This window comes from Balaenoptera acutorostrata, chromosome 1 (assembly GCF_949987535.1).
Source record: "Balaenoptera acutorostrata chromosome 1, mBalAcu1.1, whole genome shotgun sequence".
NCBI lineage: Eukaryota > Metazoa > Chordata > Mammalia > Artiodactyla > Balaenopteridae > Balaenoptera > Balaenoptera acutorostrata.
In genome coordinates, this window is record NC_080064.1 from 197,097,101 (window position 1) to 197,124,072 (window position 26,972).

The following is a 26,972-nucleotide window of genomic DNA, read 5'->3' on the forward strand; positions in this document are numbered from 1 at the left end:
TGACAGATGAATGGATAAGCACAGTGGGATCTACACTTACAGCAGAATATTATTCAGCCTTCAAAAAGGAGGAAATTCTGACACCTGCTACACATGGATGAACCTGGAAGACATTATGCTCACTGAAATGTTAGTCACAAAAGGACAAATATTGTGTGATTCCACTTACATGACCTAGAATAGTCAAACTCATAGAGACAGAAAGTAGAAAAGTGGGTTCCAGGGGTTGGGGGGGCGGGTAGGGACTTATTTTTTTTTAATAGGTACAGAGTTTCTGTTTCAGAAGATGAAACGGTTCTGGGGATGGATGGTGGTGATGGTCGTAGAACATGTGATGCACTTAATGCCATTGAACTGTGCACTTAAAAATTACTAAAATGGTATATTTTATGTTATGTATATTTTATCACGATTTTTAAAATGCAACCCCACAAATTAGCTGGACCTGTCATGTTCTTTAAAAATTCAGGTTCCCTAGTGGCAAGATGGGAATAAAGACACAGACCTACTAGAGAATGGACTTGAGGACACGGGGAGGGGGAAGGGTAAGCTGGGACAAAGTGAGAGAGTGTCATGGACATATATACACTACCAAACGTAAAATAGATAGCTAGTGGGAAGCAACCGCATAGCACAGGGAGATCAGCTCTGTGCTTTGTGACCACCTAGAGGTGTGGGATAGGGAGGGTGGGAGGGAGGGAGATGCAAGAGGGAAGAGATATGGGAACATATGTATATGTATAACTGATTCACTTTGTTATAAAGCAGAAACTAACACACCATTGTAAAGCAATTATACTCCAATAAAGATGTTAAAAAAAAAAATTCAGTTTCCTCAGCCTCACCCTGGACTTGGGTGGGTTCCTAAAGTGTGCCTTTTAAGAGAAGCACTCAAATGGTTCTCGTGGTCTCTAGTTTAAGGACCACTGGCCAGGATGGAGACCTGACTGGTGACAGACAACCGGGCTGGAGGAGCGCGTGGAGGTGACCAGTCTTCCCGAGTCCGGGGGGCTGTGCCCGTCTTCTCCTCCTGGGCAGCCGGCCATCTCTGGGAGAAGCCTGGGGGCAGCAGCTCCAGGGAGCCCCAGGGGCGGGGGTCTAACCCACGTCTGCCTCGCTGACACCATCGGCAGGGCCGTTCCCTTGGAAAGAGAGGCTCTGGGGACGGGGAGGGTCCAGCAGGTCACCTGGCTCCTCTTCCCATCACTGCCAGATTCCCTCGTACCGTGACCCTCCCGTGTCTGGGTCCCAGCGTGGTTCACTGTTCAGAGAGTTTCATGCACAGGGAAGTGGCCGCGGGAAGCGTCTGGGAGCGGGTAGACACTGGCTGGCAGCCTGAGGGCCGCGCTCACGTGAGCCAGAGCAAGTGGAATCACCTGGCTGCAGGGGAGCGCTGTCACCGCTGCTTTTATTCCCCGTGGACCAGGCCCACCCCCTGCCCAGAACAGCCCCTTCTCAGTTATCGGGGATCCCAAACAGGAGGGCACTGCAAGGCCTCCCTCCGGAACCAGGGGCTGGGGGTCCCTCCCCTCCTCCCCTCTCCTCCCCGGGGCCCTGCCTCACTCTCTTTCTGTCTCTGCACCCGGGTTCTCTGCCTGCTGGGCAGCGTGGTTGACAAGTGGGTCCCCAGCACCCAGAGCACCCCAGCCCCACTTTCAGGGTTACTCTTCCTGGATCGGTCCACCATGGCCAAACCTGTGAACGGGCTCTGGGACCCCGCTGCTACCACATCCCAGGAACTGATGTGAGGAGGGGGGCATTCCCACACAAGCGGAGCTCCAAGGGTCCTGATCTGCATGCGATGCTGTGCTGACACCTAGGAGCCCCCAGGCTCTCCCCCACCCACCCCGTCTCCCCAAACGGCTCCCACATCCCTGTCTTTGCAGAAGCTCTTCTGTCCAGAAGAGCAGAGCTGGGCAGGAGCAGGGCCAGGACACAAACCAGTCCTTCTGGCTCCAAGTCCTAGCCCAATTCTGTCCCCCAGGCTGCTGTGAGTTTTCTGTGTAAAGCGGTGCCTGGCTTTCAAATCTCCCCTGATGTGGTCCAGGCTTTTTTTCTTCTTTTCCCTGTAGTTCCTCTGTGATTAGACTAATCTGGGAGACATCTTGTCCATGTAGAAAGGGGATGATGTAGAGAGCCTTCCACCCAACAGAAGGAGAAGGAAGACACTCCTGAGACCCGGGGTGGGCACAGGAGGGCAGGGGAGGCATGAGGGTCCTGCCCTCCCCCCCCCAACCGGGTTCCATTCAGGGGAAGGAAGAAGTGTAAGGTAAGGGTAGAAACACCCAGAGAGCTTGGTGGGGGTCCCCATGCAGGAGTCACCCTCCTAGCTTGTTAGTATAGGGACCCACGAATGGCAGGCCCCTTAGGAAAGCCCAGTGGTCCCCATGGGGCGACATCCAAAAAGGGACAGAGCAGCAGATTAGGTGTCTGGAGAGGTGGTCCTGTGCTCTTGTCCCCCAGCTCCCTACAGCCTTGCTGAGGCATGTGGGGCTTCTCCAAGGTCCTGCCCCTCCCCCATGGAGCTGCAGGAGGGGCTGAGAGTGCTGCCTGGCACATTTGCCAAGGAGCTGCAGCGGGCAAAGCAGCCACAAGGCTGCAGGGTGCCACACACCCAGGCTGGGAAGGAGGTTTTGTCACGACCAGGACTCAGGCATCTTTGGGGCCAGGAGAGCTGAGGTGGGGGGGCGCCTGGCCAGCCGGGGAGATGGCTCCGCCCCCTTAGGAGCAGCCCCAGGGCCTCACCTGGGACGGGGCAGGGGGACCTGCGAACAGAAGGCGGAGGGCAGACCCCCCCTCTCCTACACCAGGAGGGTGCCCTCGGGCACCCTTGAGATAAGCAGTAACAGCCCCGATGTGCAGTTTCAGTGTTGAAGTCGTCACTCACCCAAGTGACTGTGAAAGAAGACAAGACAGATTGTTATAAACCAGCACCCCAGTTACCTTAAATGGGCAAGTTGGTTTGTTTCCTGCTATTGGTCTGTACCATGATCAGAATCAGAAAGCGGGCCAGTGAGTTCCCTGGAATTTGGTATAGACAATAAGGTAGTTTCCTTTTTTTTTTTTTTGGTATATTTAAATATATTATGTAAACATTACACATCTACAAACCTAAAGCTTTATACCTAGAAACTGAGAGATGCCCCAGTCTTGGTCAGAGACCCCTGGCCTGGAGCGTGGAGCAGCTGTTCAGACAGGACTGGGCTGGGCACCAGGTGCCCTGAGCCCCCTCCCCAGGGGCTCGGCTCTGGCCTGCAGGAGGCTCTCCGTGGCCAGTGGGCTGAGTAAGGCGTCTCTCATTGTCAGACCAATGCTGACGGGAGAATCAGCACCAACAGCAATTAGGGTAATTGTTCTGTTTAAACGTAACCAGACTTCACTGCAAGGGTTGAGAGAGTCTTCATCTGGCAGCATCCCTAGAGGGCTGCCCGCTGCCGTCCCGGCTGTCACAGTGGCCACCCCGCCAGGGCTCGTGGAGGGAGAGCGGGGCGGACGCGAGGTCGGGGTGGGGAAAGGAAAAGCCCCTGCCGGCCGGTGGGGGGCTCTGAACCTGCCTCCAGCATCCACTGGTGCCGCCTTGCCTGCCCGCCTTCACCCGCAAACGGCATCGCCATGGAGACTGACAGCCACGCCCGCCCAAACACCTCGGGGCGGCCGTTTCCCAAGGGAAATGAACCTCGGCTCCCTCCTGCCCCGACCCCCTCGGCAGCTGAGGCCCAGTTCACAGGCTCCCCAGCTGCTCCCAGTGGACTCAACACACTCAGGGGACCTGGAGAGGAGCTGGGGCCCCGCCTCCAGGACAGTGGGGAAAGGGGAGGAGCCGGGTGGGACTCGGGGGACCCTGGGGACCAGGTGGACGTTATGCCATCACCTGGCAGGTTGGACTCTAGGATGAGAGGGGAAAGCACGGGCGAGGGTGGCCGCAGCAGCTCCCTGGCCGTCCCCATCCATAAAGGGGACAGGAGTCAAGAGGGGCGCTGGTGGCCTGGCGTCTTCTGTGGGGCGCTGCCCTCAACCATCTTGCTTTATCTAATCCTCCTAACAAGCCTGCCAGGTGGGTGCTGTCACCCCCGTTTCACAGGCTCCGAGAAATGACGTGTTTGCCCAAGAGGTCGTTAGCCGATGAGAGGTGTCTTTGTCTCCAAACATTGAGTCTTAATTACACTGTTGTGGGTCTTAAACACATACATTAGTTCAGGCCTTTGCAGCCTACAAAGTGCTCTCACACCAGTAGCCTGTCTGTTCTTCAGACAGTGCCCTGGGGAAGCTGGTGGCTGAGAGGCCATGGCATGTTGGAGGGATCACAGTCAGGCGACCTGGCCTGAGACCCGTCACTCTAAGCGTGGTCTGAGCACAGGCATTGCCGAGCTGCTTGTCAGAAGTGCAGAGCCCCGGACCTGCTGAAACAGAACCTGTATCGTAAGGAAATTCCCAGGTGATTCAACACATGTTCAGATTTGAGAAGCACCAACTTAGAGCATCTACTCCAAACCCCTCATTTCACAAGTGAGGAAACTGAAACCCAAAGAGGCAACGACTTGTCCAAAGTCACACAGAAAGTTGGAGGCCAAGCCAGGCCCAGACCTCTGCTTCATACCAGGCAGTGTGGGGGACAAAGACCCCAGGGCAGTGCTCTTTCCCCCTCGAAACCCATCCTCCCCTCTCCTATCCAACTCCCACTGCTCATCATGCCAAGCCAGCTGAGCCCCAGTGTGACGGTCTGTAAGAAGGTCCAGAGGGGCTTCCCTGGTGGTGCAGTGGTTAAGAACCCGCCAGCCAATGCAAGGGATATGGGTTCGAGCCCTGGTCCGGGAAGATCCCACATGCCGTGGAGCAACTAAGCCCGTGCTCCACAACTACTGAGCCTGTGCGCTAGAGCCCGCGAGCCACAACTACTGAGCCCACGTGCTGCAACTACTGAAGCCCGCGCGCCTAGAGCCCGTGCTCCACAACGAGAGAGGCCACCGCAATGAGAAGCCTGTGCACCGCAAGGAAGAGTAGCCCCCGCTCGCCGCAACTAGAGAAAGCCTGCGTGCAGCAACGAAGACCCAACACAGCCAAAATTAAATAAATTATATATATAAAAAAAAAGAAGGTCCAGCAAATCCTAAGGAAATTTCTGAAAAAAACAAAACAAAACTTAAACTAAGCTTCCTGTTGAAGCCTGGTGGACCATCCTACCATGAGGATGGACCTTGGGAACCAAGCTCTTGGCCAGTATCACAGATCAATAACTGGACGGGAGCCCTGCTCTGGCTTTCCTCCCAGAGAAGCACCCCAGTTTACCCCCCTGAAAAGAGGCGTCAGGGCCTCCCAGGACGCATAAAACTGCCCAAGCTCTCAGAGTGAAAGGCCCATCAACAGACAGGGCCCCATTCTGTTTGCTTGTCGGGTTTAATTGTGGCTGCACTGCGTTAGCTGCCTGAAGACGCCCCATTAAGCGGGATGCATGAAGCCATGGTACCCCGTGGGGGGGGGCCACGAGGCTGACTTCCTGGCTGAGGTGTGTAACTGGCTTTGTAAATTCCTCCCAGGGAGGTGACGTCACCGTGGCTACTTTTCCCCGAGCCCTTGGAGCACATTCTTTTCTGGGTACGAGTGAAACCAAATAAAAAGTCGGTGGCAAAGGGCAAGGGGCGAGAGGTTGGCCGTCCAGTGCTGGGCGGGAGCTGCTGGCCCCTGCGTGCTGCCATTGCCGAGGGGCTGTGTCATCCCGGAGCCCCTCCCCAGCCTCAGGGGCCGGCGCCGGGTCTCACACCCCCCCAGCCAGGTGCCCCACGGGCTTGCTGGGAGGCCGACAGCTCAGGCCAGGTGGCCGAGAGCGTTTCGGAGTTAGTGTCTCCGTTTCCCAGGGCGGACGCACACATCACCACACACTTGGTGTCTTAACACCAGCAATGCCTTCTCTCACAGTCTGGAGGTCAAAAGTCCACAATCAAGGTCTGGGCAGGGTTGGTTCCTCCTGGAGGCTCTGCGGAGGAATCTGATCCGTGCTCCAGCCTCTGGGGGTCTTGACGTCCTGGCCTGTGGCTGCACCACCCCACCCCGTGCCTTCTTCTCTGGTTCCCTCTCCCTCTGCCTTTTCCTGGAAGGACACTCGTCATGGGCTCCAGGGCCCACCCAAAATGCAGCGTGACCTCATCTCAAGATCCTTACCTTAATTACATTTGCCCATATAAGGTCCCCTTCATGGGTTCTGTGGTCAGGTCATGGACACGTCTCTTTTGGGGGATGCCACAGTGTCCCCGACGACTGTGTGCCTCGGCAGCTCTGTCCACCCCAGACTGTCCCGTGCTCTGTGGCGGGCGGGCGTGGAGGGAAAGCCCGCGGCTCGGCGTTGCAGGAAGGACCTCTGAGACTCAGCTCGGCCACTGAGTCCTGCAGCCCCTCTGGGCCCCATCCTCACAATGGGGGTGTTAACGGGGGCGGACACTTCTCTCGGGAAACTGATGGGCAGGTCCCAAGAGATCAGGACAGGAAACCATTCTGTAGACTAAAGAACTAGATAAATATGAAACAGGGTCATGAATCCATGTGCAAAAAGACAAGAGCAGAGGCAAAAACCGTCCAAGCCAGCCAGTGATCCAAAAAGTACTCACTCCTGAGGGCCACCTATGATTTCCCTTTGCAGGCCTAGGAGCAAAACTCTTCATCCTGGACCACACGTTTGCCTTCCACTGTTCTGCGGTCCCCACTGTTCCCTGAGTCCTAAAAGGCCTCAAGTTTTGTCTCTATGTCACTTTGCCCACCCTCCCCTGCCCAAGATCTGAGCTGAGGGCAGTTGCAATGGGTTTATCTGGCTTAAGCAGAGTTCAGAAGTCACCAGTTTCCAAGACAGTGGGGTGGGGGACAGAATCCTCCATGACAGAGGCCAGGCCGCCCAGGGTCTCCTTGGGGCAGGAGGGGGCCAGCACTGGCAGATGCGAAGTGTGTGGAGAGGCGCCTTTGGGAAGGAGCGAGAGGAGCCCGGCCCCCTGGCCCTGGGGTTCCTCCCCAGCTCCTTGTCACAACGGGCCCAGGTCCAGCTCCAACCCCAGCAGGGCCTCTGGGATGACAGTACCTCCTGGAAGGAGGGTGGGGGGACAACACAGTGCCCAAAGAGGCCTCTGGCCGCGGGACGTCGTAAGAGAACACGTGGTATGTCGCTGGATGGGCGAACACTCGCCGAGCCATTGTGATGGCTCGCGGGGACCTTACAGTGAGCTGGGGGACGCAAGATGTGCTGAGTGGCACGAGGTGCGGGGGCAGCGGTACGTCCAGCTCAGGACACCTGTGGGGAGGGGGCAGCGTGTGAGCTGGGCTGGGGGGGCGTGGCTGTCGCGGGGTTGAGTGCGGAGGGGAGCAGCAGCCCTGCCAGGTGACCCCCCGTGGCTCCCAGCTCAGGCCGGGCCAGGGGGAGATGCCAGACGCTGTGGGAGCAGCCCGCAGCCCGGGGCCCCGCGGAGCACAGACGCCCAGGCGCCGGCCTGCTTGTTACTGGGGCTCCTGATGAGAAGGCACCCAGACGGGCAGTCCGGGCCGAGGCGAGGGGCGACACAGACCCGGCTCTGCCTCCCGGCAGGATCTCAGCCCAGCCCCAGGCCCGAGCATCTTGGCTCCCACCGGTGCGCACCCGTGGCCTGGCAGGCTGCAGCCCAGCAGCTCCGAAGAGGAACACTGCCGGGATGCCAGCTGCCCCGGGTGTGGTAGCCTATCTGCCGGCGCCAGCGGGTGACGCACCCAATTATCGGGAGGCGGCGAGGGCTGCGGCCGGGGTAGGTGACTGTGAGACCCGGGGGCGTGCAGGGCCCGCCGGGGGCGGGGGGGGGGGTGCTCACATCCCCGGCCTGCCAGCCCCGCACCTCCCACAGCAGTTCTGGGGCTGCAGCTCCACCTCCCAAATGCCACGATTCTCCCAGCACAGGAACCCGCGCTCAGACTCCCCTCAGGCTTGTCACCCAGCCCCACTGTCCCCCAAAGGGAGCAGCGACCCGGCCCCCGGGGTGTGGGAGGCCTTTGTGAGGCGGGATCACCAGGCCCCTCTGCTCGCTTCCGACGAAGCAAGGGGTTGACCAGATGGCCTCTGAGACCCCCTCGACCTCTGATGTTCTGAGGTTCCCAAGGTCGGTGATGACGGAGTCACGACTGCTAGAGGAGAGGAGAGGCGGGGGGGGGGGGGGCGGGGGGGCGGCGGGGCAGTTCGAGGTGGGAGCAGAACCAGGGGAGGGAGGGTCTGGAGGGGAGCGCAGGTAGACAGGAGGTGCTGCCGGAAGAGGGAAGGACGCTCTGATTATCATTAAGCTCCTGCAGTATACCAGGCACCAGGCTACAGGTTTGATAAATATTTTATACATATTTATGGTCACAAGAAGCCTGTGAGGGCTTCCCTGGTGGCGCAGTGGTTGAGAGTCTGCCTGCTAATGCAGGGGACATGGGTTCGAGCCCTGGCCTGGGAGGATCCCACATGCCGCGGAGCGGCTGGGCCCGTGAGCCACAACTGCTGAGCCTGCGCGTCTGGAGCCTGTGCTCCGCGGCGAGAGAGGCCGCGGCGGTGAGAGGCCCGCGCATCGCGATGAAGAGTGGCCCCCGCTTGCCACAACTGGAGAAAGCCCTCGCACAGAAACGAAGACCCAACACAGCCAAAATCAATCAATCAATCAATCAATCAAAAAACATACGCATCTGATTCAAGATCCTCATTTAAAAAAAAAAAAAAAAAAAAAAGAAGCCTGTGAGGTGGGTGTGACTAACCTCATGTTACAAAGGAGGAAACTGAGGCACAGAGAGGTCAAGTGGCTTGTTCAAGGTCACACAGCTAGCAGTGGTCCCCAAAGCCCCTGTTCTTGTTTCCCAGGCTGCCTCCTGGGAAGGCCCTGGAGTCTGCGCTCCAGCGGCTTCCGGTCTTGCACAGCCATGTGCCTCCCCGCCCCCGCCCCCCAATCCTGAGGCTGGGGTTCTGCCCGAGCCCAAGTCCTATCGCAGGTTTGCAAAACATCACTGCTGGCCAGGGGGCAGGGCAGCTGGAAAGGCGGGTGCTGGGTTTGCCGGCGTGGGGAGCACAGAACTGGAATTTTGGGTTGGCAGAGGCGCGGGGCCCAAGCAGATCTAGTGCTGACAGCAGCCCGTTGGGCCGGGCTGGACCACGGCTGGGTTATTCATCACCTTCCCAGCCTCCCCGGCCGCCGCCCCACCCACCGCACCCAGGGAGACCAGAACTGCAGCTCTGAAGGGTTCTGAGGTGCTGGGGGACGGAGCGCACACCCTGGCCTTGTCCCTTAGCCCCCCGGCCCAGCCGCCTAGGACTCACCCAAGCTCCCCCTGCTCTCCGGGCCTCGGCACCCAGTCTTCTGCTCCTTCTCCCTCCACTGCCGGCCCCGCCCCCTCATCTGGGCTGAGCACAGCAGGGGCGGATGAATGGGCACAGGCGCCCCTCTTGTCCCAGCCTCGGGCATGGGGGGCCCGGTCACGTGCTCTCATCGTCCAATCAGGGTCCTTGCGAAGGGCTTGGGGCGTGGCCTCTGCCGTTCCCAGCCCCTCCGTTTTCCGTACCCTCAGTGGGGGCCGGGAGCCTCTCTGCGGCCCCTCTGGACCCTCCGGGGAAAATGACCCTGGACGACAGGGCTGCGGGCACCCACACCTAGGGTGGCGTGAGGTAACACCAGGAGTCAGGTCCAGGGTCTGTCCATTCCTACCCTGTTCCCCCGAGGGCAGCGAGGGTCCAGGATTCTGCGAGGGGTCAGCACAAAGTCCATTCATGCAGATCCGTGGGAAGATGACTTCCTAGATGGTTTCTCCCAAGATGACCAGGCCAGGGCAGGTGGGGAGGGAATTCTGACTTCCTGATGTGGGTTTCCCTCAGGAAGTGCGAGGGCAGGGGGGCAGGCTCCTTGAGCTCCCTGGAGGCGTGGGGGGATGGGCTGGGGCCGCGGGTGCATCCCCGGGGTAACCCTGACAGCAGGTGGTGAGACAAAGGTCGTGAGAGAAATCAGTGTTTAGAAAGGCAAAGGCTCGACCAGGCTGCACTCAGCGTCCATTATCCCAGAGACCTGGCTCTGGAGCAAGAGGGTGGACTCGGTTGAACGCAATAAGCATTTATTGAGCACCCAGTGTGTACCAGCGGTGTGGACGGTGGGGAAAGAGAAACGAATAGCACACAGCCCCTGCCTCAGGCTAAGAAGGTGACGGGGTGGGGGGGGGGTGGGCCGTAACACAGGTAGGCACCTGCTACAAAGTGTCCCAGGAGAGGGCACTGAATTCATTCATTGTTGGGGAATTCCTCGGCAGGGATAAACAGGACTGATGAGCTGACAGGTGGCAGGAGGCAGGGGTGGAGGGTCTTGTCCCCCTCGTTTCAGGCCTCTCAGTGGCCTCTCAATCCTCTAAGAATAAGATTCAAACCCCGGATAGAGGTCTAGAGGGTCCGGCACGATCCTGTGCTGGTGGCCACTGTATTCACACATTGAGGCATTTGAAATGTGGCTGGTGTGTCTGAGGAGCTGAATTTTTTACTTTTTTAAAATTTATTTTAAAAAAATTTTAAATTGAAGTATAGTTAATTTATAATGTGTTTCAGGTGTTCAGCAAAGTGATTCAGGTATACATATATATATATTCTTTTTCAGATTGTTTTTCCTTATAGGTTATCGCGAGACACTGAGTAGAGTTCCCGGTGCTAGACAGTAGGTCCTCACTGTTTATCTGTTTTATGTATAGTGGTTTGTATCTGCTAATCCCACGCTCCTCGTTTATCCTGCCCCGCCTTACTTCATTTAGCTGTAACGGGTTCGATCAGCACAGACACAGAACATTTCCACGCAGAGCTGCGCAGGACAGTGCTCCCTGCCCGCCTGTGTCCACCTGTGTGCACACCGAGGCCACACTGGTCTGTGGGCCCCGAGGACGTGCCAGGCTCATGGCCTTTACCCCATGGTCCCCTCTACCTGTGGCACCTTCCCCCACTGCTGCGATGGGTGGCCTGCGCGCCCCTCTCTGACCCCTCCCTGACCACCGCTCAGAGGGTGAGTGAGAGCGGACCCGGCCATCCATCACAGTTTTGTCCGTGCGGACTGGCCTGCCGCGTAGCCGTTTAGCACTCGGGACAGACTTGCATGACGGCCTGAGTGAGCCGCACGGCAGAGGGACGTATGTGCAAAGGCACAGGGGGAGGCATCGGCGCCGGGCGAGTCAGGAGGGCTGGCAGGAAACGAAATGAGAAGGGAGGCTACTGAGAGGTGGGGGAGGGGCGGCGGGGTCCCCCAGGGAAGGCGCTACAGCTCCTGAGTTGGGCTGCCACCGGGGATCCCACTAGCTGACCGGGGACTCAGCTGGAAGAGACCAGGCAGCTGGAAAGCCCAAAGCTGCCCGGGACAGGGAGGGGGCAGGTGAGGAAGACCTGGGCTGCACAAGGGGTCCACCCAGGAAGCTACCGCTTCCAGCTCCGTTTGGGGTTCAGGTGGAGGCGGCCCCCTCAGCTGCGGGGCTGGAAACAGCAAGGAGTAGCTTCAACCCTTAGAAGCAGCAGGAGCCCCAAAGGCGTCCTCTCAGCCTCCACCTGAGCCAGTGCTCCTACCCGGCCCAGCCGCCCCTGCCTCCCCCACCTCTAGGAGGTGAGCTGGATAGAGGCAGGAGCTTTGTCTCTTTCAGCCTCGTGTCCTGGGACGGGCCCTGCCTCGTGGGAGATCCTCACGAAATACTCATTGAATGAATGAATCCGTATTCCGCTTCTCGGAGAGCCCTGAGTGTTGAGAGTGGAATCTGGGTCCCAGGCAGTCTGCAGGGCAGGCAGCAGAGGATAAGACCCCCATCCACACTCATCAGCCCAATGTCTTTGAAGATGAAATTGACTCATCTTGTTTCCGAATCAAGTCAAAATTAACTTCTTCCGAGACGCTTTCCCTAGACCACCCCACACCCTGTAAACTCAAGTCCACCCACACCCACTAGGGTGTTTCACCATCTAAAGACATGCCGTTCAGAGTGTGCTCACCTCCGGGGCCTCTGCGACCTCTGTTCCTCACTTGGGGATTGTGACCCTCTCCTCTGGCCTGTCTCAGGGGCAGGGCCCCTAAGGGGCGGGGCTTGGGCAAGCAGGAGAGAGAGGTGACAGGAAAAGCTGTGGCCCAGACCAATCTTAACCAGCCGGAACAAACCTCCCTGTGGCCCCAGACCTGTGGCTTGAGTCACCTTCCTTTCTTTCTCCCAGGTCGGGGATCAGACTTGGTTCAGATCCCGGCTGCGCCGCTGACTTCATGTTTCTGAGTGTGTTTTCTCATCTGCAAAACAATACCTCCTGGGGGGTTACTGGGAGATAAAATAGTGTCTGCAGAGTGGACGAACTGTTGGTGCTGGCCCTCCCTCCATCCATGTCCACATCCAGACTTTGCTTCACCTTGTTATTGGGGTAGGAGAGGCAAAGTCCAGAAGACCTGATTCAAGATTCTCCTGCTCTAAAAACCCCCATAACTGACAGCTGAATTATAGAGTGTTTGGGCTACGGTGGACTTGGGGAGCTATCAAATCTACCTCCTTGCTTTACAGATTTGGTGGGGAGGATGGAGGAGGGCACCTGTCCAGCATCATGAATCGAGTTAGGGATACAGCTGGAACTGGATCCCAGGTGGCCTGGCTTTCGTGCCTTGTGATGGAAACAGATGCTGTTAAAAGGTTGGTCCATGGAAGGCTTTTAGCCACTGCTCGTCACAGGGAAATCTCAAGGAGGTAGCCCGGCACCGTCACCGAGTGCCCAGGCGCTGGATCCAGGCTGCCTGTGCTCGGCCCTGCCTCTGCCACTTACCAGCCTTGTGACCTTGTTGAGCTGGTTTCCTCATCTGAAAAAGAAAGATGATGATACTGGTACCCACCTCATAGGATGATCGTAAGGATTCAAATGAGATGGTCTATGTAAAGGGCCCAGACTGTGCCTGATTTGTAGGAGCACAGCAAATACTTGCTGTGGCTATCAATATATCAAAATAATAGAGAAGCATCTAGAAAAACTTCATATCTGGAAACCATTTTAAAGATAATCAGTTTCAACCTCCACGGGCTAAGTATGGCCTATTATAGCAATATGGGCTACTCCTGTCACCTCCTTCAGGGCCCTTCTACATCCTAAAGGTGGCAAAATTATCATTATTTAAAGATGTAATTAACATTTATTATGGCTAGCATATTAGGTTGTAGATGGGCCAAATGCATGATACAATGGACTTGTATTTTTACGTGCTGTCATGTATACTTTATAGGATGTTGGGGCCCTTCTGCCATCGGTGTGCACTGTACTTTAAGGCCCATTTTCTAGGACTTTTATAAGGGAGGCCAGATAGTGCGGAGGGGAGAGCACCAGCCCTGGAGTCACCAGGCCCCACTGGAATGTAGGCTTTGCCACGTATTAACTGGTGACCATGGGCAAGCTACCTCCTCTTCGAGTCAGAAAACTGCAGAGGCTGGGCTGGACGATGTCCAAGGCTCTGTCCAGCCCTGACAGACTATGGCTCAAAGCAGAATCTTACAATCTGAAGTGATAATCAAGGTCTACAGGGGTTGAACTTTGGTATCCATGACATATTGTTGGTCACATCTCTGGTTTATTTGACTCTAAGTTCTTAGGGACATAACCCTCAATTATAAAACTATTTCTGTTGAATCCATGATGTGCTTTACGATTTTCTGCTCTGCACGTGGCTCCCAGGAATGCGTTACGGAGAACAGCTGGGCTCCTGCATATAACATCCAGGTCTCAGGAAGCGAGCGAGTGACCAGCATGTGGTCCCTGAGACCATCCCTGGGCTTCTCAAGTCTACCTCACAGAATTCCCACCGAGCATAGATTCTGAGGGTCCCTTCCTCTGCAGAACAGAAGGGCAAGCTGAAAGTGAAGGGTGTGAGCTGTGAGTGCCAGCTACAAAGGACAGCAGAGGCGATGGCTGGAGGAACCCAGAACACAAAGAAGCGGACCGGACTGCACTGCCAGTTCAGCACTGCATGTCCAGCGTGGGAACCCTGAGTTGTCAAGAAGTGCATAAATGTGCTCAGGGTCTTTTGCTAAAGGGGGAAAGGCAGGGGTGTGCTGCCCTTAGAAAGATTTCCATCAACATAGCTTTAAAATATTCAGTTCCTGTTACACACCAGATTCCCTGGCCCCAGCTACCTCGGGGCCTGAGGACAATGCTACAAGAATGAAGCATCACTACACACGCCCCAGGGAGTATGGGAGAGTGCACACAACGTCCTAGGATAAAGTAAGTCCACAACCGGGTACTTTTAAGGGGTAGGCTACCTTACGGTTTTTCAGTAAGGATCTGGGTAGGATTCAAATTAGACTTAATTTACCTTAAATTAGCTAGTCTTCATTTATTCATCCATTAAAACATATTTTTATTGAGCCCCTAAGATGTACCAGGCACCCATTTTAGGGGCTAAGTCTGGAGTTTCAGAGACATCCACTGTTTACCTGGTGTTTCCCCTGGCATGCCCATGCCCTGGGGGGTTGGTTACTACTTTGTGGTTTTGCATCTCAAGTCTCATCCTGGTGTGGGCTTCAGGCCTTCACCCCCTCCCCGCAGGTTGGAAGCTGTCTTAGAGCAGAGCCTTTGGACCGGGCTGTGCTCCTTGCCGTCAACCTGGGAGCCCCCATCCACAGGGCTGGCCTCCGCAGTGACCTCTGCACGGAGGCAGATGGGCATCTGGCTGTGCAGGGGGCCCAGTCGAGAAAGACTCCTTTTTCCTAGAGAGAAGTCTCTCTCAGTCCCGAGCTGAGCACGCACTCTATCCCTGAGCGCGCAGGACCGGGACAGAGGGCGGCTCCCCGGGCGGAGGCCTCACATCGGCAGGTCGCGGGGAGAGGGAAGGGGGACAAAGGAAGAGAGAGCACGGTCCAGGCTCGGGACTTGAAGCCCTGCCCCCAGAGCGCCCGGCCCGCAGCTCAGCGCCCGGGGCTCCGCTGGAGCGGCCGCGGCGGGGAGGGGGCGGCGCCGGGCGGGGCGGTATATCCAGTCCGGCGGAGGGCGGGCCCGCCAGTGCCTGGACCAGGACGCGCCGGGAGCAGCAGCCGAGAGCAGCAGCCGGGAACCGTCACGCGCGTGCACCGTCCCTCGATGGCTCAGGGAGCCGCTGAGCACGGGAAGAGCCCCCTCCCGCTGCCGCCCAGCACGCCGCGCACCCCGCACACCCCGCACACCCCGCACACCCCGCACCTCGCATTTGGCTGCTCGCTCTCCGGGCCCGCGCCCCGCGCCGCCATGAACCACTCACCGCTCAAGACCGCCCTGGCCTACGAATGCTTCCAGTTCCAGGACAACTCGACGCTGGCTCTGCCGTCGGACCAGAAGATAAAGACCGGCACGTCGGGCTGGCAGCGCGTGCAGGAGCAGGTGATGATGACCGTCAAGCGGCAGAAGCCCAAGTCTTCCCAGTCGTCCACCCTGAGCCACTCCAACCGAGGTAAAGGCCGGATGCGCGCGTGGCCGTGCGCCCCTCCCCGGCGCCCCTCCCGGGCGGTGGGGCGCGGGGCGCGCGCAGACCACAGCAGCGCTCCCTCCCGCCGCCGGGTCTACTGTGCAGCCGCGGCCCGAGCCGCTCGGCGGCGTGCTCACGGTGTTGGGGGGTGGCGGAGTGGTGGGAGACGCAGTCAGGGCCGTTCTCGGGGCCCAGGGCTTTCTCTTCCGCGGCCTGCTCCGGGGAACTGTCTCCGTCCGCGTCCTGTCTTACCCGGTCGCCCGGGGTCGTGCGCCTCCCTCATCCCGCCCCATCCTGCCCGGACTTAGCTGCGGGATCCCAGTGCCTGGGGGGTTCTGGGGGGAGGGCGGTGCGTGGTTGCCGGACGGGCAGGGAGTCACGGAGACCCGAGTGGAGGCCCAGGAGGGGCGGGCGGCCGGGGAGGTGGCGCAGGGAGCGGACAAGCCCTTGTGACTGCGCGGCGTGGTAGCGGGAGCCTCACACCTGGAAGAGGCATGTGTGCTTCCAAGGTCGCCCCGGGCCAGTGCGGACCCTGGGGACTGAGGCCGGGAAGGGGTCCAGGATGCCCTCTTTCCCGTGGCTGAGAGAAACCCACTTTCCCACGGGATTTGCCCTGCCCCACGCAGCTTGCCTAGAAACAAGTGCCCCGAAGTAGGGAATTTCGGTGGACAAGGTTGGGAATCCCCCGCCCCCGACCCCCGCCTTGCTGGGCCCTCGTGGTGGGCACTTGTCCATCTAGGTGCCGGCCTGGCCAGCCCTCTCCTCTTCACGGTAAGGTCCCCCACCTGGGGGCGGCCAGGAGAAAGGGGTAGGACCCCTGAAACGCAAGGAGGAAGGTATGATACCTGACAGGGCCCTGTGTGGAGGATTTTTAGACCAAACGCTTTCATACAGAGCATTCCCAGTGAGAATTACACACAAATCAGGGCACCTTCTATTTATTTATTTAGCTAAATTTAGTTAAATGCTAATAAAGACGCTGCAGACTGCAAACCAGTACAGGTCAACCAAACCAGTACAGGTCAACCAGTACAGGTCAACCAAAATTTCAATTTATTTATTGAAAAAAAGAGATATATTGATCAAGTCAGGTGTTCATGAGAGAGCGGGGAGAATGGGGTTAGTAAAGAGGGGGGGACAAAGGAGATGAATCCTCACCCATTCTCCCACGCGCGCGCGCACACACACACACACACACACCAGCTCACGATTTCAACCTCTGTGCCCCCGCCCAAGTGGCCACTGTAGAGCTGAGGGGGAGAAAATGGCTGGCCGAGGACTCCCCTGCACCCCAAACCCAAAGGCCTGTGCGGCTGTGCCCCTTGCCCTGGCCTGGGCCCCCTACTCCTCTCCTGCCAGACCCCCGCTCAAGGCCACAGCCTCCAGAGCGCTTGCCTCCTTCCCTTTTGTTTGGTGCCTTGGTAGCTGCTTCCAGCCTTTTTTGGAAGTAGGTTTGGGAGACAAAGTGCCCCTCCTTCTGACCACAGCCCAGTCACAGCTCAAGCCCACCTCCTCTCTCCCTCGCTGAAGCCTCACCTGTCCCCATCCCACACCCGCTCCGTCCCTGGCCTGAGCTTGGGGCTCACAGCTCCAGAAAAGTCTCAGACCAGCCCCGGTGCCCCCCAATGGGGCGCTGGCTGAGCGCTGTGGCCTGGCCTCTCTCTTAGTGGGTGACATCCATCCCTCTTCTCTCCACTTCTGCATCCCAAGGTCCTCCAGGGGCGTCAGCAGGCAGGGGTGGACTCTGGTGGCTAGTGCGTCCCTCTCCGAGGGCTGGCCCTGTAGGCGTGTCCCCGCTACCCTTTGCTCTGACCAGTTTCCCCAGCGGCACTGTAGCTGGGAGAGGCCGTCAGGCCACCTGCGGCTGGTTGATCTGGTTTTCTGGTTGATCTGGCTTTGTCTCCTCGCCAGCGCTGCCCCAGCGTCCCCCGGTTTGCCTCTCCCCGCTTTGGTCCCTCTTTGTCCTGTTGATTTCACTCCATGTGTCTGCTCTGGTTCCCGGGAGGGGTGATTGGCGGCTGTGGAAGGACCACACCCCAGGCCATCCCCCTGGCCCCCCGGACAGACTCGAATTCTCTTTCACTTGCCTGAGAGAGAAGAGCAGGTTTCTCTGGGGTCTTTGATCCTCCTGGGCCCCCGCCCTGCAGAAGGCCTGGCGCGCCCCACTGCCCGCAGAGGAGCTGCCTCTCCCTGTAGCCCGCGGAGGACAGTCAGGAATCAGCCACCCAAGGTCCTGGCAGTAGGATTGCCTTTTGTTCGGAGCCGGCCCCATAGGGCTGCCTTCCATCCTGTCAGGGAGGGGCCTTGAGCCTCCAAGGGCTGGGTGTGGGACCCCGTGGGAGAAGCCTGGCATGAACGCCCGTCTCTGCCGTGCCCTCCCCAGAACACGGGCCCAGACACATGGCCCACCCTGTCAGGCAGTCCCGGTTAGGGAGGGGTTCTCGGGGGCCGGAGACCCTGCAGGAGGAGGCTGCTTGGGACCTGCCCACCCATCTTTTCCTGAATGGGGCCCCTGAGCATTGCTGCCCACGCTTCCTGAGGGTCCCTGTGGGCAGCGGGGTAAGACCACGTGGGAAGCGGGAGGAACGTGGGGACCTGGCTGCCCAGCCTGAGATCGGGGCTGGGAAACACGACCTCCTTGTGGCCGGCGGGTAGTCCCTGCGGGGCGGACCGTGGGGTGGGGGACTGGTGCACTGTCGTCTGGCCCGAGAGGAGACGCTGCCATATTCATGTCCTTTCTACTCCGCTTGGAATCTCTTCCTAAAGCTGAACCCAAATCTCCTCTGATCCAAGTCCAAAGCCGCCGCTGCCACACGCGCGCGCGCGCGCGCGCGCGCGCGCACACACACACACACACACACACACACACACACACACACACACACACACACACACACACACACACACACACACACAGCTCGGTGGAACTGGCTGCCTTCTGCACATCACTCCAGGGAGTCCTAACCCACGCGCTCTGCCCACTGCCCCGTGAGCCAGCATCAGCCTTGGGCCCGAGGGTTCCTTCTCCACTCTTCTCAGAAGCACCGTTTCCCACCTGTGATGGTCAGAGGTGGGGGTGGGGTGCGCTGAGCAGGTGTCCTGCTCCCCGGGGCCCTCCTGGGGGCAGGCTTGTGCCCAGGGGAGCCAAGACCCCGTCTTAGGGCCCCGCTGGCCGGCTCCCTGGATTCGTGGGGGGCTGTGTCTCGGCGTGAGCCTCCCCCCGGGGAGGTTCTGCTCTCTCTACTCTCCTGGAAGGGTCCTGCCCTGACCGCAGGCTGGGCACAGGTGTCTCTTCTGGGGTTATTTCCTCGGGACCAAAGCTGAGACGGGAGGAGGTACGTGACGTCTGTGCTTAGGCCTGCCCCAGCAGGGAAACATCTTCGTTAACTTCAAGCGGACCAGTTCTCATTTCTTGACAGTGCCTCTCGTCTCGGAGCTGAGGGCTTAGCCAGAATTTCCACCGGCCTGTTACAACACATGCAAAAATGCCGAGTATTCCGGGGTGTTCCCCCTGGATCCTGCTCCTTTGCTAAGCTCATGGACAGAGATTAGAAAACAAATAAACAAAACAAAAGAAATTCCTCTCCCCACGCACGGAATTGTAAATATCAATAAGCCACTTGTTCTAGGTTTAAAACTCTGGGAGCTACTTCTGCGATAGGGTGTGACCCGTAGAAGTTATGTGATGTTTGAACAAAACAAAATGGAGGACTGTTTTCCATGGAAGGTAGCCTCATGTGAGGTTCTTTGTAGGCACACACCACACAGGCCCGCACGTATGCACACGTATACCCACCGCTGTGCACACACACACGCGTGTCCTCACGCACACACACATTCACACACAGCCCGACTCGCAGCTTGTGCAGCGGCAGGAGTCCAGCTGGTGTCAGGAGGCTTGAGTTCTCTCCGATCTGTTGCCAGCTGGTGTGTGATCTTGGGCAAGTGGCTGCCCCACTCTGGGTCTGTGCAACTGTAAGAGGTGGGGTGAGATCATCTCCAGATATTTCACTGGAAATAGATGCATAACTCACTGCCTCTGCAGACCGTTTCCCCAAACCGTCTGCAGCTGCAAAAAAGCTCCTCCCCTCAAGACACAGCCCTCACGGTTTCCTTCCAGGAAGCATCAGATCACCAAAAAATATCCCCCAAAGCACTGTTCTTAAGCATGGTTACACATCGGAATAGTCTGGGAATTTTAAAGAATGCAAGCACCTGGGTCCAGCCCCCAGAGGTTCTGGTTTAGTTAGTATGGGGACAGCGTGGACTTTTAAAGGCTCCCAGGCGATTCTGATATGCAGCAAAGTTCAAGAATCCTTGTTCTCGTCCTCACCCTCCCTCACACAGAGACCCACTGTGGGGACCACCCCCATCACAGGCACACATCTCTACACACACACACACACACACACACACACACACACACACAGGGATGGACATCTAGTGTGGCAGTTGCTGCTGCTGATGTTTTACCCTGGACCCCCCTCGGGGGGCTGAGCCCAGGCCCCAGCATGCTCCCGCCCTCAGTCCAACACTTAGGCTTAGTGGTGGCCACACACAGATCAGAAGAAGAAGAAGCAGGATTCCAGCAGAGCTGGGTTTGAACACACCCCAGTGTGCTTTGGTATTTCTGTCCTGTACACGTGCCCAGGAAAGGGCAGAGACTGCGCCAGAGTGTCAGGTGGGGTTGAGCTGAACTCCTCCCGTCCAGGAAAGGGCGGCGTGTGCACGAGCGCCCCGCTGGCCTGGGTGGAGGGCAGAACATCCCCTGCGATGTTCGAGGGGCAGGAGCTGGGCTGCGGGACAGTCCGGGGGCCCAGACATCTCCATGCTCTCTTCCGACAGTTCTTCTTATTGTCTAACTTAAATTCCTCTTGCTGTGGACCTCGCCCTGCTGGGCACCCTGGATGGGAGGGATTTAGGGGGTGAAGTCAAGGGGTTTCTGAGGCCGAGGGACAGTGGGCTTCCTTTCTGAAGCTTTTTGTGCTAAGGAACAGATGTAAGTGCAGAAGCAGCTAGAAGAGGCAGGAGCCTTGTGAGAGGCAGGTTCACAGACACCCCTCTGTGTGCGGGCCTGTGGCTAGCAGGGACGGGGGTGTGGGGAGACTGGGGTGGAGGAGAGGCATTTCGGACAACCTCTGCCCCTGGGGCAGCCCTTCAGCCAGGCTGGCCAGTGCCTCGAGGGCCTTGTCCAGGTGGAGTCTGGTCCTGGGTCGGGGTGGGTGGAGAGCGCCCCCAGCAGACACACACAGAGAATGTACAGCACAGAGTGTGTCGAGCAGGTAGACCGAGTGCTGACACGGCTCCGAGGGAGAGCTGGGGCGCTGGGGTGGGGTGGGTCTTCTCCAGGAGGAGCTGGGTTGGTGCAGAGTTTGGGCTCCAGGGAGAGGCTTGGCTGAGAAGGAGAGCAGGAATGTTTCAGGCGTGGTGGGTGTGACCCATGGAAAGCTGGGAGGTGGAAGGATGAGTCATCCCTGCAAAGGTTCACCTGTCCCAGTGGGGAAGGGGTCCCAGGCGTCCTGACAAAGGGCTGCCCAGTGACACAGGGAGAGTCAGGCCACCGTGCAAGGCCAAAGGGAAGGGGCGCCGGGGTGCTGCCGTGTGCAGGGTGGGTTTTCTGAGATGGCTTGTCACTCGGAGCGATGACCCGGAGCGAGGCTTGCAGCGTAGGGAGCGGCCAGCGATGCTGGTGCATGGGGAAGGCAGACCTTTGCTCTCTGACCGCAGACCTTTGCTCTCTGACCCCGATGCTGGTGCGCAGGGAAGGCAGACCTTTGCTCTCTGACCCTGGGCTTCTGCGGGAGGGCAGATGCCTCGAGGCAGACACGCAGTTGGGCCACACGGAAAGGCCCATGGGCCCTTCCAGCGACAACAGCAGGCGCAGTGCTCCCCGGGAGGTGGGGTGACTGTGGGGCAAGCTGGTGCTGGGACTCCCCTCCCTTCCCACCCCTGGGCCAAGAATCCTCCCTGAGAATATAGCCTTGGGCGTTCTGGCTCCAGTCTCTCCCCGGTTCACCGACCCGCCAGGGACCACTTTGGGTGGGAGGGGGGCCTGGTTGAGTGGAGTCAAGGACCCCAGTCCCCTGCTGCGGTTATGGGGACACTGAGCCTCAAGGCACCAGAGCCGGGCAGGGGGACCGTACCTCACCGTACCCTGCACTGAGAGGACAGGCAGCCTGGGGCACGGGGACCAGGTGGGGGTCATCAGGAAAGGCTTCCTAGAAGTGACGTCCAGAGAGGTCAAGGGGCCAGTGGAGAAGTGCAGGCCATCAGAGCTGTCCCGTCACTCTCAGTGAGAAGCTCCTTGTTCTTCCTGCTGAACTTGACTTTCAGAGGGTGGTACTTCCCAACCAGACCCCCCAGGGTCAGGAGAGGGAGTGCTCGCTTCTGCTGTGGGAGCAACAGTCTCACAAACGGCTCGCCTCCCGCCTGCACCCCTCTGGGTATCTGGCACACTGCAAGGTGTGACTGCAAGTGTGTAAGGTCTCTGGACTCCCCACCCTTGAAACCTCGGCCCAAGGGCAGCTGCCTCCTGCCAGAGAAGCAGTGCTGGCTGGTGTGATGGCAGCCTCATTCTCACAAGGAGGCCAAACCAAACAGCTCACGGTGGGAGTCAGGCCATCTGACCCCCAGTTGCAGGTGATCTTGGGGAGATGCCTTCAGGAGCTGCCTGGAAGGGCCTGGAGGCCTTGGCCCAACCAGAAGTGAGAGTTACAACCCACACCTGTCATCACCACAATCCCCCCTGGGTCACAGGGACTGGCCTTGGAATGATGGGGTACTCCAGAGGTCATCTGCCTCCATGGCAGAGAACTCCCCACCTGTCACACAAAGGAGAATGAGAGGGAGGTGGGCAGGTGCAGGGTGTGGGGGAGGATATGCTTCACCTGATGACCAAGAGGGCGAGTGACATCACTGCTGACAGACTCCCTCCCGAGCAGGGCGGAGGCCCCGTGAGAGCCTGCCCTCCACAGAGCCTCCTGGGGACGCCTCTCCCAGAACTCTGTGTCTGTCACCACCCCAGATTTTCCATCCAAAGCAGCTGGCTGACCCACTCTTGCCCTTGGGTGAGAAATCCCCAAGTGAACCCTGCCCTGCCCTGCCCTGGAAGGGGTGTCAGAAGTGGGCTGGACGGAGGGGAGATGGACGGGACACTGGCTGTCGGCCACCGGGGTTCCTGGCTGCAGCCCCTTTTCTCGGTGAGAGCGAGTTCTGGGGGTCCACGCCCATGAGGTTGACGAAGGCAGCTTTTCCAGAGCTTCCGGAGAAAGGAAGAGGCACGAGCTGCCTGCATTCAGCTGGGAGCTTGGAGTAATCAGAGCCGCAGGGGCGTCCCTTCTGGAGCCAGGCCTGGGCCTGGGGCTTTCTGGGGTGGGGACACCTCTGGGGGCAGCAAAGGAGGTAGTGATGTAGCCTTTGATGCCCAGACTTCTTCCTTGCTGAACCCTGTCTCTAGAGAAGAGAGGTCAGGCTTCCCTGAATGCCATCAGGCACGAGTCACTGTAATCACACAACCACGGGACCTTGGGGTACAGAGAGGCCAAACCCCTCTCTCTATAGAAGAGGAAGCCGAGGCCCAGAGAAGGCAAGTGCCTTGCCCAAACGCCAGAGCCAGGACCAATTCCAACACCACTAGGCGCCCAGGGCAGGGGGTCTCTGCCACAGCTGGCAGCCCCAGTGGCCAGTTGATCCTCCATGATGGGGGGTGTGGAGAATCGAGGGCACTGCCCCTCCTGTGAGCTGTCGGGGCTCTGGACAGAGGAGGTAGCACCAGGCAGGGACATCTGCCACAACCCAAAGCTGCCCCTCTGCTCTGTCTTCTCCCCCCAGCTCAGATGCTCCAGCGCCCACCCCCAAAGGCTTGGGAGTCTGAGGGGGCACAGCCGACGGGGAGGGGTGAATTGAGCCAGGTGGGATCCCGGCCAGACCCTTGCCCTGATGCTGGGGTCAATCCCCTCTCCCTGGGTCGACTTTCCCCAGGGGCCATCACTTAGTACGAGGGTAGGACCACCCTTGCCCCGGATGCCCAGGCCATAGAGCCATGGTTCCTAGTCTAGGAAATGGGGCACCAGGCAGGTTGTGACCTGGGGTACGGACAGCAGGACAGCCTCTTGGGCGGGGCCCGGTTACAGGTTTTGAACTTGGGTTTACAGACGGTTGCGATTCAGTGGCTGCGGCCGAGGAAGGAAGGCAGACTCGGCACGAGACGCGGCGTGAGCAAAGCCCCGGGCAGGTCACTGTCAGCCACGCTTCAAGGGCAGCAGGACAGTGGGCAGAATTGGGCTGTCCTTTCGGGTTCCCCAGCCATCCGGTGAAGGAGCCTAGCGTCCAGGCTGCCTTCTGAAATCCAAAGCCACTTTACCCTCCATAATAGTAATGACACTCTGTCCTCCCCGGAGCCTGTCGTCTGTGGGCCCCCAAGCACTCGGAAAACAGTTAATTAATCCTCACCGGGCCTCTGAGGTTGGTGGCCGCTCCCCCTTCAGCAGCTGGGGCACCTGGGAGATGCAGGAGGGGGCGGAAGGCTGGGCTCGGGAGCCAGAGTCCTGCGTGGCGTTGGCCTGGGACCCTCCGGAGCTGCCCTGCGGCCCTGGGGCTCTGGACCTGGCATGTGGAGCTCCTGGCTGTCGTCCCTGAGTGGGAAGGTCATCCTTGTAGAACTCGGAGTTGTGATTCCCTGGACCGGGACGACGGGGGCCTGAGGCCCTCCAGGCCAACTCCTGACCTGTAGGTGTCAGCCCACCCCCGGCCACAGGGGTAGACCCCCAGGAAGGGGTCGGCCGAGGCCCTCGGAGCTGACCCTGCAGCCGTCTGGCTGTGGAGGGGCGGGTGGAGAGCGGGAGAAAGGCGAGCAGAAGCCTGGTTCCCCGTCCGCCTCCTCCAAGGCCTCAGCCCTGGTCTCCTCCGAGGTCCGCAGGGCATCAGATGCAGAGGGGACACCATGGGGAGGAGGGCTGGGGGGAGCGAATGGCCTAACCCCTGCCCCTGTCCTCAAGGTTCCATGTATGATGACAATTACAACAGCTGCGGGACCACCAGCCGGAGCAGCTACTACTCGACGTTCCAGGCGGGGAACGGCTCGTGGGGTTATCCGGTAAGGAGCTGCTTCCCGCAGGGTGTCGGCTCAGGCTTTGTGGAGGAGAAGGCGTGTCCTGGTTGCCGAGACAGTGATGCGGGGTGGGAACGGTCCCCGAGGGGAGGCCCCCCAGCTCTGACCGGGTCCGTTTGCTTGGCCATCATTTCACACGTGGCTCTTACTGCAGCCTCCTGTCTGACTGGATATTTCTGAATGTCTCAGATGAGAACATTTTAGAAAAAGCGTAAAGAAAACATCATATTAAAAAAATCCATTTCCCAATATATCTGATTTGGTCATAGATTTGAAAGAAGTTTGAATTCTCATGGTCCAGTCATGTATAGATTAGATGTTTATAGAAAAATCCCTCTCCTCAGTATGTGCTGATGACCAAGGATGTGTGCCCAGGGGGGAATGTGGCTTGAGTTTGTAAGTTGGACAAACCCGCGTTCAGATTCTAGCTGTGTTACTGCTGAGCGTGTGACCTTGGGCGAGATTCTTCTACCTCTGGGTCTCAGTTCCCCCACATGTAAAATGGACATAACAAAGTCTACCTCTGGGGATTGTTGTCAGGACGAAACGAAATAATGTGCATTAAAAAAAACCTGATTGTAATCATTCTTAAGAATTTTTTAAAAATATTAGCATGAGTAGAGATTATCCTAGATCCTTTAATCCTGGCCCTGCCACTGTCTTTCTGTGTGATCTCATCCCACTATGCCCATCCACCCATTACTGAACAAATATTTCTTTAGCCCTAACTCTCCACCAAGCACCAGGGCAGATGCCCTGGTTCAACCATACAAGCCCACGCAGGAGTTTTCTTCTACCCCACAATCGGGGTGTTGGGTTAGGTGATGCCCAGGTTTTCTCCCAGTCTGCAAATTCTGTGACTTTCCTTTATTTTTGCTAATTTCAACATTAGCCTATATTGTTCTGGAAATTCTTCTGGGAGGCCCTTCAGGCCTGTGCAGCTGGGGATAAAGGCTGCTTCTCCATGGGACTCTGGGCTCCGTCTGCTTGGGCCTCAGGTTTTAGGACCTTTTGCTTTGAGTCCACATTGCTCACAGATGTTGGGGTCCCGGGCAAGAGAGAGGTGGGTGGTTTATGAGTTAGGTGTTCTTTGTCATCCGCTTGATTCCCTCCTACCTAAGTTCTCACTGGGGCTGATTTGGGAGGATTTGTCTTTCTTGCATGGTACAGGTTTAACTAGGTTTGCTGTGAATTTATTTCCCTCCCTGTTCCCTGATTCTTGATGTCAGTTGATACCCTCAGTGCCGATAACTGATAAATACGGTTGACTGAGCCCAGTAGGCTGCCAGACCAGGCATAGGTGTGAGTAAAGGGCTTTGACAGAAAGACTGATGACCGGGCAGAATCTGAGAAGATGACCTCATAACGCCGTGAAAAGGATTAGGAGAGACCCAAGGAGGGCAGGTCCCTGGACGGGACCAGCAGTCAGATGAGTCATCATGCTGACCGCGCAGATGTTATGTGTCTTTACAAAGTTGCGTTGCCCAGTCAGAACTTGGCACTTGGGTTCCCGCCCTGGGCCTGCTGCTCTCTGGCTCTGTGACTGCAGATCAAGCTCTGATTTCTCTGGGTATCAGTGTTCTCATCTGCGCGTGCTTCACCTCCACTCAGGGGTTGACGTGTTAAATTAACCGGGACGCGTCATCAGATGGGCAGTGAGGGGTTAGTACATGTGGAGATTTGTAACCGGAACCTGCAGGGCACTCATTCTGAGGGCCTTCTTGGGAGAACCTGTGTGCGGCTGGGTTGAGCATTGCTTCTGGGCCATTAGCTCGATCCTCACCGGCTCCCAGCTGCCCCTACACCCTCCCTGTGACTGTTTTCTGACGCCGGTGAGAATTCCTTCCTTTCCCGAACCCCAAGGCCCAGCCCTCCTCACTCCTTCTCTCTGCCGCCGGGATTTCAGAGTGACTCAGGTCAGGAGCTGCCTGGGCACGTCCTGGCTCGCTCAGCTCAGGAGGGGCTCTGGGACGGGGATTTGGTGGAGGGAGGGGGATGGGTGGAAGGATTGATGCTGGAGCCGAGCACGTCAGCCGTGATGGCAGAACCGCTAGTCAGGACTTAGGGGAAGGGGAGCAGGGGGCAAGGCAATAGCGGTGCCGTGGGATTTTCCCAGGGCTGGCACGGATGAGCCAGGGGAGTTCAGTGCCCCCCCTCCCAAGAAACCAGCGCAGAGGGCACGGGGAGAGAACAGGGCACGCGGACCCTCGGAGGAGGAGCCTCCATCCGCCCTGGGAGGACCGCAGACAAATCGAATGCACGTGTCAGTTGCTAAGCTGGAGGAGTCCAGCTGTGCTGCCATTGCCGGAAGTGTTTCTGGAACCTCTAAAAAAATTGTTTTTTTATAAAATATAATTGTTGTTAGTGCCATTTTAGGGGCCATCTAAGAAAACCAGCCCCATTTCTGTGTTGTCAGGACCTGTGTCTGA

At 58.2% G+C, this 26,972-nt stretch overlaps 1 protein-coding gene across 1 annotated transcript in view; it reads left to right on the plus strand.

Annotated features, from left to right (window-relative positions):
* Positions 1–15,013: 15,013 nt before the first annotated feature.
* PKP1 (plakophilin 1) overlaps positions 15,014–26,972 on the plus strand; it is a 44,689-nt gene continuing 32,730 nt past the window's right edge. Inside the window, exons 1-2 of the mRNA XM_007167245.2 lie at positions 15,014–15,419; positions 24,431–24,528. Coding sequence (XP_007167307.2) covers positions 15,074–15,419; positions 24,431–24,528 — 444 coding nt within the window. The 5' untranslated portion in view covers positions 15,014–15,073. The remainder of the gene's footprint in view (positions 15,420–24,430; positions 24,529–26,972) is intronic.